We start from the raw sequence: 13,118 nt of genomic DNA on the forward strand, positions 1-13,118 counted from the left end.
AGTGGGCGGGGAGAGGGCCACTGAAAACAAAAGCATTCGGCAGGTTTTGCTAAATTGCTAGGATCGTTAGAGACCTGTGGACCAACAGGGAGCGGAGAAGAGTCCGGGTTAAACAAGGCCCCGCCTGGGGCAAGCACCGCGTGTGCACCACGTGTGGCTGCGGTTGCACCGGGACGGCCACCCAGCGTCCCCGCCCGTGCGCGTTTCCCGCCGGCAGCGCTCGGCGCCCGGGTGCCGGCCCCTGCGGGAGGTTATTTCCCTGTCCCCAGCAAGCAGCTCGTCCCGCGGCCGTGCCTGCCACGCGGGAATGCGCTTAGCCGGTCGCCGACCAGAGGCAGAAGGGAAAGGGAGGGGGCAGCGCCCGAGGAGGGGAAAACAGACGCAGAGGTGCAGGTGGGGTCGAGGACGGGGACACGAATGCGAGGAGGGCCGCGGTGGGCGCAGCGGCCGGGGCAGCCAGGCCGGCCAGAGCGGGTCCCACGGCGGCGGGGATGGGGACTCCCGCGCGGCTCCCGGCGCCCCCTGGCGGCGAGCGCCCGCCCGGCTCCCAAAACAACGCCCGGGCTGGCGGGGCGCCGGGACCCCCGGCCACCCCCGGAGTGCGGCCGACTGGCTCCGGGCTCCTCGAGCCCCCCGGCATGGAGGTCTGCAGGGCAGAGGCGACCCCAAGGGTGGGCGATGGGGCTGGGGCAGGGGAGGCGAGCGGGCCCTCACCCCAGTGCCCGGCCAAGTCCTCGCGTCTCTCGGAGCTCGGGCTCTGCTTAGCTCTTTGGCTCGCTGTGCTTCTGTTTCCTTAGGGCTTATCTGCAAAGCAGTCTGTGTTGGGGAGCGGGAGTAAAGGCCTCTTGGTGCTTTCCGTGGAGACGGAAAGGCCCAGGACCAAGTCCGGGGAAGAGCGGCCTTGCACTGCCCGCCGCGCCCTTCCTCCGCAGAGCAACCGCGGCAGAGCGGGAAAGACGAAAGTTGGCTCTTAGGGACGCAGACTTTTGGAGTTCAGAGTGTGCACTCCCTTCAAGTGGCGATTTTACTGGCGTGTTTACGGCCAGGAAGAGGTAGGAGACAACCCTGAGTGGGCGTTCGTCACCCACTCGTTAGACCCCTCCTCTAAGCAGCGGGAGCACCGAGTGAGCCGGGTAACTTGGGCCGGGGGCCACCGAGGCGGAAGCAGGGAAACAGGGCAGCCGCAGTCCGAGCCTGTCGCTGGCTCTAAGTGGGCGGGAAGTAGTAACAATGCGCCCACCTTACATATGAAAGAACCTCGCGCTCCGGGGATGGTGTCTTTGCATCTGCACCTCCGCCCCTAGAGGAAGGTTGGCGGGGCGGGGGCAGCTTGCCTTGAGGGGAGACGGGGTGACTAGGGAGGGGAAAAGCCCATCACACACACACACACCTACCCTTCCCTTTCCTGGCACCTTATTCGCGGTTTACAGATGCGAACTTACTGTTTGCAGTCCCCAAAGACACTAGATCCCCGGCTCAGCGAGAGCAGAGGCCGGCCTGTCGGTTCACCTCCGCACGCCGGCGCCCCGCGGTACACGCGCGACGAACGAGCCGGGTCCGCCCAGGCCGCGACTAGCCCTCGTGGGCCTCTAGGCTGAGCTCCTTCCCAGCCTGCCCACCTGGCACTTTTTCTGCCGGTCTCTCTTGCCGGGCACCAGTCTTTCCAAACTGTGCGCTGGGGCCACACTCCGGCTCCCCCGAGCGCCCTGCTGCAAGGGCCGGGTGTGTTAGGGCGCCTGATGCCTTCGAGTGTTGTGTCACCCCATTCATTTAAGGGAGCAAAGTCTCTTCTCCCAACCCAGCGAGTGACGGGCAGTCCTGTGAGATTCCGGCGGGATTCTGCAGGGGCGTTTCTACAACGGCAGAATCTTCCAGACACTCACTGCAACAAAGTACCTAGCCCAACGCTTTATTGTTATTTGGTTTCCCGTGTGAAGCTTTCCCCACACTACTCTATTTATAACGTTTTTTAAGGCCAAGGGGAGCACGGCGCGTGGCCCAAGCTGCTGAACTGTGGTTGGAGATTCGGGAGGAAACAAGGTTCGCCGAGGCGGCCTGGGGCGGGCAGGTCGCTGGCTGGAGCCCAGGCCACAGAGAGCCCGGGGCATCCGGCTCGCGGGCCCCGGCTCCCGAGGACGCCGTTCCGCCCGGCCACCCCGCCGGGGAGCAGAAAGCTCGGCCCGGGCCGCGCGGGGCGGGAGCGCGTTCCCGCCAGGACCCGGCCGCCGTGGGCGCCGCCGAGCCCCGCTCGCTCACTGCGGGGGCGCCGCGGCGGCCAGGCCCGTTTGTTGTCCGAAGCAATCCTGGAGCGCGCGCGGCAGGGTCTGGGGAGGGGGCGCAGCCAGAATTTCCTTCCAGGGAGCGCGTAAGGGCCATTCTCTACGGAGAGCCAGACCGAGAAAGTAGTGACCAGCCCTCCTCAGATTACCCTTCTCTGGCTCCTCCCTTGCTCCCCCCACCTCAGATTTGCATAAAAAAGGCCAAGAAAACTCTGGCTGTGCCCCAGCCGCGGCTCACTCTGCTCCCCCGGGTCGGAGCCCCCCGGTGCTGCGCGCGGGCTAGTGGCGCCTCGCCCGCGCCGTCCCCCGCGAGTCCGGCCTCTCCGCGCTCCGGCCGCGGCTTTCCAGCCCCCGAGCCGCGCCGAGCGAAGCGAGCCGGCCCGGGACGAGCTACGGCTCCCGCCGCCTCGCGCTTCCCCGGCTCCGCTCTCCGCCCCCCGGGGGTCGCGCGCCCACGATGCCGCGGGGCCCCGGCTCGCTGCTGCTGCTCGTCCTCGCCTCGCACTGCTGCCTGGGCTCGGCGCGCGGGCTCTTCCTCTTCGGCCAGCCCGACTTCTCCTACAAGCGCAGCAATTGCAAGCCCATCCCGGCCAACCTGCAGCTGTGTCACGGCATCGAGTACCAGAACATGCGGCTGCCCAACCTGCTGGGCCACGAGACCATGAAGGAGGTGCTGGAGCAGGCGGGCGCCTGGATCCCGCTGGTCATGAAGCAGTGCCACCCGGACACCAAGAAGTTCCTGTGCTCGCTCTTCGCCCCCGTCTGCCTCGACGACCTGGACGAGACCATCCAGCCGTGCCACTCGCTCTGCGTGCAGGTGAAGGACCGCTGCGCCCCGGTCATGTCTGCCTTCGGCTTCCCCTGGCCCGACATGCTCGAGTGCGACCGCTTCCCCCAGGACAACGACCTCTGCATCCCCCTCGCCAGCAGCGACCACCTCCTGCCGGCCACCGAGGAAGGTAAGCCTTCTCTCTCACTTCCCGCCTCCCAGCTGGGCTGAGCCGCTCCCGGGGGATCCCGCTCCTGCCCGGAATCCCGGTGCGTCCTCGCTTGGGGTGCCAGTCCCGGGAAGGACAGGCGCTCTCCCTGCCCTGGTCAGTCATCGCGACAAGCCCGTATCCAATTTGAGACACCCCGGCCTCACCCAAGTCTGTCATTCTTCTCTCGAGTTGTACCAGGTATACTTAGGGACAGTTAAGAAAAAAAGAAAGAAAAGAAAACGAAGAACTGAAAGGCTGCTTTAAAGGGGGAAAAAAAGTAGAGAGACAATTATTGTTGAAGACGCTGGTGCTGGGGCCACGCTCTGAGTGGCCTCGTGTGCTCCTAGCTCGGCCTCGCTGGCCGCCTTCAGCACCAGGCAGGATCCCCGTCGCAGGAACGTTCCCGTGCCGGCGGGTACCCAGGACGGATGATGCCCAAGCAGATAATCTTTCAAGGTCCTCTTTGTCCTTTTCCAATTTAGGTTTTGAAAATTAAACCGGGGCGGGCTGGGAGCATGTGGAAAATTGAGTACTGGTTGTAGCTGCCCAGGTGTGGAGGAAGAGGGCATAAAGGGAATCTCGGGGCATCATCTTTCTATCACTGTCAGCTTTTATCTTAGGGGTGGTTTTAATTAACTGGAGAAAATCACGCGAAAGACAGATTCTCAAGTTTTTAGAAAACAGAGGGGGAGTCCCTGTGCAAAAACCATCAAAGCAATGAAAACCTCATGGGCTCTTGATATTCTTCCTGAAAAGAAAACACACACAATGTGTCGGAGCCGATTTAGGTCCCCCCCCTGCACCCCCCCCATGGAAAGGGGGCTTCCTGATCCCTTTTAGGGCTCCAGCAGCATCTCCCTTTCAATCTCTAATTGTTTTCCCACAGACATCATTAGTTAAAGAAAATGCAAAGTTCTTTAGCAATCTTTCCTGGCAGGCACCATGAGTTTGCAATCATCTTATTGGTTAGGTTTCTAATTTATTGCAAATGTTTGGCATTTTTCAAACATTTGTCCAACATATACCATAGACCAACCAATACAGGTTTGTAGTATTTTATATACATTCTGAGAGCTCCTAATTGGAAATGTTTGATTTTGTTCGGGTGAGGGGAGTTAAGGGCAGTTTTGTGGGTGATGCTTTGGGGGTTTTTTGTTTGTTTGTTTGTTTCACTGTCAGCAGCATCATACACTGTACATTTCGTCAAAAAGGCACTTTTCTCCTTCAAAATAAAAGTTTATAAAGTTCTTCAAAATTTGCTCTGTGATTTTCCCAATTTGATAAATAACTCTTCTACTGAGTCACATAAAGTTTTTTCTGGGAAAATTCAATTTCATATAAGTGAAAAATTTTCTAATTTCACCTAAATTTTAAAGACAGCATTAACATTTATAAATGAGAGAAAGGAAATATGTTTTCTTTTTTTCCTTTTCCTGAGAAATCAGACTCTTAGAGAGTCTCTCTGATAACTGCGCTAGCAGCAGACAATTCCTCAGTTTGGTCAGACCCCATAAACACTTTGGCTTCACCTTTGATTAGCTTCAGGAGCAGGTTTGTTTGTTTGCTTGTTTGTTTTGAAGAGTTTGAAACAGGCAAAGAGGGGCAAGAAGAGCCTGCACCAGGAAGTTTGTAGATAACAATGAAATAAATACTAACTCAAGCACAAACTGAGCAGAAGCACAAGGTGACAAAGAATGAGTAAGAGCAGGCTGTCATATTTAGTAAGGTGGAAACAGCTGTATATAATCCTTCCTTATAAGACTAGCCAGCAACCCCTCCCAGTCCGGACTTGAAATATATTGAAATGAGTCCCCTGAGACACAGAGTTCTGATGCACTGAGTGGGCTACGCTGGTGTCCTGCTGCTGAGGACAACCTTTTGCCTGTATTGCCAGTTTTCCCAGATCCTTCAAGCATCTTTGGTTCTTTTGGTGCCTTCTCCTTAGACAGGCTTTGGGAATAACTTTTTCAGACTGAATTAGTCCCAGGAGTGAGGAGGATGAGCTAGAAAAGCTGCAACCTGTCCCAGTTAATAGTAGCCACACACCCCTGCACACTTTGCCCACAACTCCCTTTTTGAAAGTCATCGTTTTTTAAACACATTATATGGGTGTTCTCGTTTTCCCACCCAAAAATGGGAAGCATGGGAGACTTTCTTAGGAATGAGTGATCCTACTTTTATAGAAGAGGCAGAAGCTAGGGTCATATAGGACAATTGCTACTCTAGCCTTGGTAAGTCCCTTTGAGTTGTTTACAAACGCCACCTGCTGTTCCCTTTTAAGCAAACTTACTAAAGACTTTTTTCCCATTTCTAGCTCCAAAGGTTTGTGAAGCCTGCAAAAATAAAAACGATGATGACAACGACATAATGGAAACTCTTTGTAAAAATGATTTTGGTAAGTAATACAACAACAGATTTCACATTCAAAAGTTTTATTTACCAGTAAAACTTAAAGGCACAAATCATTAGGATATTGCTAGATAAAGGTTGGGTGAAATACAATCACAGCTCCGGTTTCCCCAAATCATCTAACTTGCTCTATCCTAGTTTCCTCCTTACATAACTGTCATTTATTGAGTCATATCTTGTTATGTGAGATTCATTGTTCTTTTAAGCTATAATCAAATAATGCAAATTATTCAGATTATCAATTTTCATTGGCACACTTCAAATCTCGTTTTAGGTTTTTCTTGCCAACAAGCATAATCCTTAGCCAGATTCTCTTTCAGTTACTTACCATGTGCACCAGGGATAGAAATGTAACTGTTAGCCCCAGCAAAACAGATTCAAGGGATTACATTGGCCACAAATAAAAATTTACTCTGGCATCAAATCAAAATATTTTTACTTTATTCATAACTCATAATGATTTGCTCCTCTGTGTTCCACCATTAGTGACTATATCCAAGGCACTGGTTAATAATTTGTTGGGGAGGGGTTCCTTAAATTTAAAAAAAGAATGGGATACTGAGAAGATACCTGTCACGGGACACCTAACAACCTTGAAATACCTTCTTAAAATCCTTTTTTAAAAAAGGCTTTGGTAAAAATTTTTATGAATAAGTCTGGACACAATTGCCATACTTTTGCAAATAGTTAAACAAAGAAAACTTAAGATATTTACTTTAGCAAGATACATGAAAGATACTATGAAAGTTCCATAAAGTGCAAGTCACTCCCCTTAAGAGAGAGTTGTAAGAGGAAAGAGAGTTGGGATTTTGACCACACAGAACTCCACCAGCATCTCATCTGCTGACTTCATGCTTCACGGGTGAGGGAAGGAGCCCAGCTAGACACAGATCAGTGCTCGTTCAGAGTTCGTAGTGCCCAAGAACTTCCCCCATGCTCTAGAAGCTTTCTTGTTTTCATCCTGTTCCACCGGCAGGCACCTTTTAGTGTGTTCGAGTGGTTGGCACAAACTTACTAGTAAACAGACATGATCCCTGCTCTATCCATAATGGACGCCAGCAGATCCATATAACATTTCTACATATTCAGCTAAGTCCTTAAGACTGACAGAAATCACTCCAGCTCCCACTATTGATGCCCTCCCACTCTCCTTACCTTGCCATCCCAGAAATCTCAGGTCTGGTCAGTCCCTGATACTCTGGAACAATCCAGTCACTGCTCCGTAACAGCCCCAGGTCTCTTCCAGGAACTGTCCTGAGTTTAACCTTGTCTGGTCCCAGAACACCCATAGCCCCAGGTGTTAGGAAAGGCTTCTTTCTCGCTGCTGAGGAAGGAGAATAAAGGGAGGCAGCTCAAAGCCCCAACCAACCCTTCTTCTCAGGAAGAGCCACAGATGAGGTTGACAGGGTTTCATATATCTGTATTCAGATACATACAGCTCTCAAACTGGCTGAGGTCCAGGCATGTTGGCAACAGATAATCCCAAATTGCCAGAGCCTTACCAAAACACAGTTCTTAGTTTCTGTGCTACGTGACTTAATTAAAGGCAAGATAAAAAAAATCATTTTAATAAAATGTGCATTAAAAATGCTATAAAATGTAATATCATTATCTTCTGGGAGCTTATATGCTTTGCACTACATACAATACAGATCTCTCCACTGGCTTCCATGAAAAAGCTGGTGGTTGTATTGTGGGGCTCCAAAATACACACACATATTGCTTGCTTGCTTTGTGGAGTACCTTTCAGAAGACCCTCTTTTTAAGGATGCCCTATCATGACCTGAGCCAAAAAATGGGAGTGTATGTGAATGAGCCCCAGTGTTCTCTCTTCCTAAAGAGAGAAAGCCTTTCAAACCAACATGGAAGTTATCCCACTTAACGTATCACATGAAAAGGTACCTCACAAGCTTTGTTTTCTACTTCATTCTCCTTTTGACCCTAAAGAGATAATGAAGCAGAATTTCAAGAAGTGCATCATATACTCTTGGTTTATAAGCAGTATTCTTTATTGCCTCTCTTCTTTGGGGAGTAAGGAAGGAGGAGGACAAACAAGAGTAGAAATCTGATTTATTTAACTTGAATCATCTGGGAAGGTGTCAGACTCTCCCCCGTTGCGCACTCAAAGTACAGGAAAATACAGACCACCTACTGCAGTGGTGCAAGTACTGCTGAATGAAAAATGGCTCAGCACTGCCTTCCTGTTGTACAACTATTATTGGACCAGATAATCTCATCTCTGCCTCCTCTCATATCCTGCCTCCCCAGTCACATCATCCAGGGCAGAAAAAGTTATTTTGGAGCTTTGATTCCGTATGTTTGGTCCCAGGTGACAAATCCAAGGAGGAAATCCCAAATGGTTTCCCATGATAAGAGTCTGCCATCAAATCAAAATATCAAAATTGGTTATTTTAGAGCTAGACAGAGATGAGTTATAAATCTTCCACCTGGTTAAGAGTGATAATTTTTCTGATGTTTGGCACCCAAGAATATTCCATTTGGCCAGGTGAAATCTTGCGCATGCCCTGTCTGTGCCCTAGACAAAGCTCCTAGGTAACATGTGATCAGTCCATTTCTCCCACCATGGTGGGGTCTTCCAGCACCCCACCCGCCACACAGAAGCTACAAGAACATGCCACATTTCCACATGGCTTATTCTATGACTTGAGTCTCATAAACTTTGAGAACTCAGTACTGTGGTTCAGATGCATATCATCTCAGACAAAAACCATGGTTGGCCAAGTCATAGCATCCTTGATTTATCTGGTTTAGCTTCTACGATTTCCTGGTTGATTAGAAATTCATACTTGGTCAAATTCCCTCTCTCAGATATAGAAAAAGGAAAAAAAAAACCCTCAGAGTTATACATACACAGAAAACTTCCTCGATTACTAATTTGAACACCAGATTAAACCCAAAGTCAGGAAGTCATACTTGTACCCCATCCATAGAGAAGAGCTGTCAGTGGGACCAAGGGTCTTAGGACATATTGGTGTTGGGCAAGTTAATGCTCCAACCAGTGCAAGAAAATATGACTTGGCCTCCAGAGAACACAGCAGTGGCATAGGAGGTTTGGGAACCAGAGTTCCGAGTACTAGACTCAGCTAGGAAACAACCTAACTGGGTGACCTCATGCAAGTCACTGAACTCTGGATTTAAGATTCTTTGTGTACAAACAAGAGATTTTAACAGGATGATCCCTTCTAACCTTAAAATTCTATCCTTTTCCTGCCTTCATGGAGTCTTGAAATTTAATTCCACCATGTACATTTGTAGGGTTTTCTTTCCCAAAACATACTGTTCATGTCTATAAAACGTGTCCTTTATAGTAAACCACTTACTTTTGGTCTTCAAATTCTAATGAGTCTACATATACATTTTGGAAACGGTACATACAAGATCTGTAAATGCCTTGGCGTTGGACAGGCAAATGAGAGCATATGAGGATGAGGTCTTCAGGAAAACACTTTTATGGCTAAACATGTTGTGCTCTTAAAAAGAAACTTGCATATTTTTTCTCCTAGTTACTTTACCAAATCAAATGCAGCTGTAAGATCAATTCTCCTCCCCTGTAATCTGTTCTTTAGAAAACAATGATTGTGTGGTACAATTTCCTTACAGGTTTGTCCAAAAACCTCTCTGACATAATAAATTGAGTTTAAAGTTTACAGCCACAGAAGGATCGTGTTTCACCTAAGAGTCAGGCATTTCTTTTCATGCTGAAGTTTCCAATAGGGAAAGTCATTTGTTGGGGAGAGCAGGAACCACATGCAACCTTCTTACAAACACAAGGGCGAGGAAACAAGAAGAAAAGTGAATTGAGTCCTGCAAAGGGAAAGAGTTTTGAAAGGACGGGCCGATTTGAAACAAAGTGCCTGGCAAAGGCTTTGAGGCTTTAGAAATGGAGCCACCTGCTGCCCCCAGCTCACAACCCCCTACCTGCAGCCTCTGACAGTCTCATTAACTCTGGGAAGCTCATCTTCCCTCCCGCAGGCTGAGTCACACAAACAGGCAGCAGAATGGGGTGAGGAGACTTCCAACCTGTACTGTATTCCTTCATTACAACTGGTGTGATTCCTTCTGCCTTCTCTTGCCTTCACAGCGTTGAAAATAAAAGTGAAGGAGATAACCTACATCAACAGAGACACCAAAATCATCCTGGAAACCAAGAGCAAGACCATTTACAAGCTGAACGGAGTGTCTGAGCGGGACCTGAAGAAATCGGTGCTGTGGCTCAAGGACAGCTTGCAGTGCACCTGCGAGGAGATGAACGACATCAACGCGCCCTATCTGGTCATGGGGCAGAAGCAGGGCGGGGAGCTGGTGATCACCTCGGTGAAGCGGTGGCAGAAGGGGCAGAGAGAGTTCAAGCGCATCTCCCGCAGCATCCGCAAGCTGCAGTGCTAGCTCCCGCGCCCCGACGGCGTCCGACAGGCCAGCCCAGAGCTCGGCTGACATTTCCCAAGCACGGTCCGGTCCGGGCTGCCCGTCTGCTCGGTGCCCGGCCTGGAGCAGCTCCCTGCCTTTTGCACGTTTGCATCCCCAGCATTTCCTGAGCTATAAGGCCTTAGGAGGCCTCAGGAATGGATAGCTGTTTTCCCATAAAGGAAAAACCCACCCAAATCTTGTAGAAATGTTCAAACTAATAAAATCGTGAGTATTTTCATGAAGTTTTTAAAATAGCTCACTTTAAAAAAAGCTAGTTTTGAATAGGTGCAACTGTGACTTGGGTCTGGTTTTGTTTTGTTTAGTTTCTCTGTTTGAGTCACTTCCCACTGAGGTTGTCAGAACATGCAAATTGCTTCATTTTTCTCCCCGGCCCAAACCTGAGGGCCACAAACCCAGTTGAGATAAAGCTGGCTGTTATCTCAACATCTCCCTCAGCTCCGGCCTGAGACACTAAGTCTCCTAACAACTGGTCGTTTCACACCCTCCTTGGGAACTCAAGCTGTTGCATGTATCACATTCCAGCTGCAGTACTTCCACTTATAAAAAAGCACATTAACCGTTCCTCATAGCATGATTTCTTCAGATAAAGGGCAAAACAAATAAATTGTATAATTGACCTGAGTACCTTAAGCCTTGTTTGAAACATTTTTACTTAATTTTTTTGCAAATTAAACCATTGTAGCTTACCTGTAATATACGTAGTAGTTTACCTTAAAAAGTTGTAAAAATATTGCTTTAACCAACACTGTAAATATTTCAGATAAACATTATATTCTTGTATATAAACTTTACGTCTGTTTTACCTGTTCTTGTCTTCTGTCTTGTCTCGGTTAGAAGGATCTGGGAAGGGAGCCATGATGAGTGGTCACTTCCTTCTGTGAGGCCTGGCCCTCCAGCAGTTTGAAGATATCTGGTTCTCAAGTGACACAAGGCATCTCCCCTGCCCCCCATGTCACCCTGCCCTCTCACCTTGTGCCTCACATCTCTTACAGATTGCACCGCTGCCAACCCTGTGGGAAGCAGAGATTTGCAGGCTCTGAAGAAAAGGTTGCCTTCTTTTGCCCCTTCTCAGCAGTCCAGCTACAGCTATGTGGCAATACTACTCTAAGGTTCATGAGCCTTGCAGTTGTGCTTTTCATTTCCTGAAATGTTCATATTGAAAAAGAATAACCATTGCAAAAATGTTAAATTTTTTTCCCCACCTAAACTCTGGCCCTCAGATAAAGAGAGCCATGATTTATAGAGCATGCACTAGAAGGCAGGGAAAGGGGATAGTGAAAAACTAGCATGAAGATAAGCAGGACAGACAGACATCCATCCGTAAAATGTCTTAGTCCCTTTGGGCTTCTGTAACAAAACACCTTAGACTGGGTAATTTATAAAGAACAGACATTTATTTCTCACAGTTCTGGCTAAGATCAAGGCTCCAGCAGACTCTGTGTCTCACGAGGGCCTGCTTCATAGATGATGCCTTCTTGCTGTGCCCTCCCATGGCAGAAGGGGCCAACAAATTCCCTCAGGTCTCTGTTACAAGAGCACTAACCCCACTCATGAAGGCTCTGCCCTCATGACCTAGTCACCTCCCAAAGGCCCCACCTCTTAATCCCAACACACCAGGGGTTAGATTTTAACACATGCATTTTGGAGGGACACAAACATTCAGGCCATGGCGATGTCCACCCAAACACTTCATTATTTTATTATGGAACCTCCACAGAAATTCTATTAGGCACATGAGGAAACTGAGGCTCAGAGAGGTTAGGAAGCACAGCTCGTAAGAGGCAGCTCCATCATAACTTTATGTAACCACCGTCATACATGTAGTCCTTCTTTGACCAAAATGTCATTATGTGGAGCGTATAGACGTTCCAACCCCACCTCTTGTTCCCGTCTTTGATGGGGGCGCAAGCCAATGCGATACGTTTAGAGCAGAACAGATAAGTTTTCGTTTGATTTTACATTTTGCCTTATTGTTTTGCTTTGTATAATGGTTCAAATATACGTGGTTCATTTATTCTTGAAATAATCATGATTGCATTTTGAGTTACTTTTTCAACTACTAGATTTCTTTTGTAAGCAGATGAAAACATGAATGTCCATCCATTATTGGAATAAGCCAGCAAGTAATGAAGGACATTAGATTTCTGAGTTTCTTAAGATGGTTCATGACCCATTAATAAACTTAAAATGCCCCAAATGGGGATAAGCCTAAATGGAAAAGTTAACCAATATAAAAACTACATATCTACTATGCATTTAATTCATCTTCCCTTTAACAAATAGCTTGATAATTGAGTTGTTCTACAAGAACATATTTATAAGAGGTTTTTGGGCAGCATTTCCTAAGTGCATAAAGGATAGACACTGTCTACATGCACGAATCAGTATACCGAAATTCATAGAATTAAAAAGGATTGGTTTATCTAAAAACACTCTCCATTCCTGTCTTAGTCTGTTTTCTAAAACAAAATACCACAAAGTAATTTATAAACAATAGAAATGTATTTGGCTCATGGTTGTGGAGGTCGGGAAGGTCAAAAGCATGGCACTAGCAAGTAGTAAGGGCACTCACGCTGCATCATCCCATGGTGGAAGGTGAAAGAGCAAGTGAGTGAGCAAAACAGAGAGAGGAAGGGGGCCAAACTTACCATCTTTATCTAGAACCCATGCACAAGATACCAGCATTAATTTATGCGTGAGGGCAGAGCCCTCTTGACCCAATCACCTCCTAAAGGTCACACTTCTCAACACTGTTGCATTGGGAATTAAGTTTCTAACACATGAACTTTGGGGAACACATTCAAACCACAGAAATTCCATATTCTCTATTCTATCATCAAATGATAATTTGGCCGGTCTTTTTGCCTTCCAACTCTTGTTTACTAACAGGTTTTCAATGTTCTTGATGGGGGGATTAGTTTGGAAAGCAAATCCAGGCATTTGTATCTCTCATGCAGTCACTGCATCTGGATTATTGAACAATGTGATTTTTGCCAATGAA

At 48.4% G+C, this 13,118-nt stretch overlaps 1 protein-coding gene across 1 annotated transcript; it reads left to right on the top strand.

The window, feature by feature from the left end:
* Positions 1-2,478: 2,478 nt before the first annotated feature.
* SFRP2 (secreted frizzled related protein 2) lies at positions 2,479-10,919 on the top strand. The gene is made up of 3 exons (XM_012783647.3): positions 2,479-3,238; positions 5,574-5,654; positions 9,771-10,919. The coding sequence occupies exons 1-3, from the start codon at positions 2,737-2,739 to the stop codon at positions 10,073-10,075; spliced, it is 888 nt and encodes a 295-aa protein (XP_012639101.1). The 5' UTR covers positions 2,479-2,736; the 3' UTR covers positions 10,076-10,919.
* Positions 10,920-13,118: the final 2,199 nt, after the last annotated feature.

The sequence above is a fragment of the Microcebus murinus genome, chromosome 15 (genome assembly GCF_040939455.1).
Source record: "Microcebus murinus isolate Inina chromosome 15, M.murinus_Inina_mat1.0, whole genome shotgun sequence".
Classification (NCBI taxonomy): domain Eukaryota; kingdom Metazoa; phylum Chordata; class Mammalia; order Primates; family Cheirogaleidae; genus Microcebus; species Microcebus murinus.

Excerpts from the sequence above, each read along its gene's own strand:
- SFRP2 (XM_012783647.3), top strand. The coding sequence starts at position 2,737 with ATGCCGCGGGGCCCCGGCTCGCTGCTGCTGCTCGTCCTCGCCTCGCAC. Across the intron at positions 3,239-5,573 it reads CCTGCCGGCCACCGAGGAAG|CTCCAAAGGTTTGTGAAGCC; the intron begins GTAAGCCTTCTC and ends TCCCATTTCTAG. Across the intron at positions 5,655-9,770 it reads TCTTTGTAAAAATGATTTTG|CGTTGAAAATAAAAGTGAAG; the intron begins GTAAGTAATACA and ends TTGCCTTCACAG.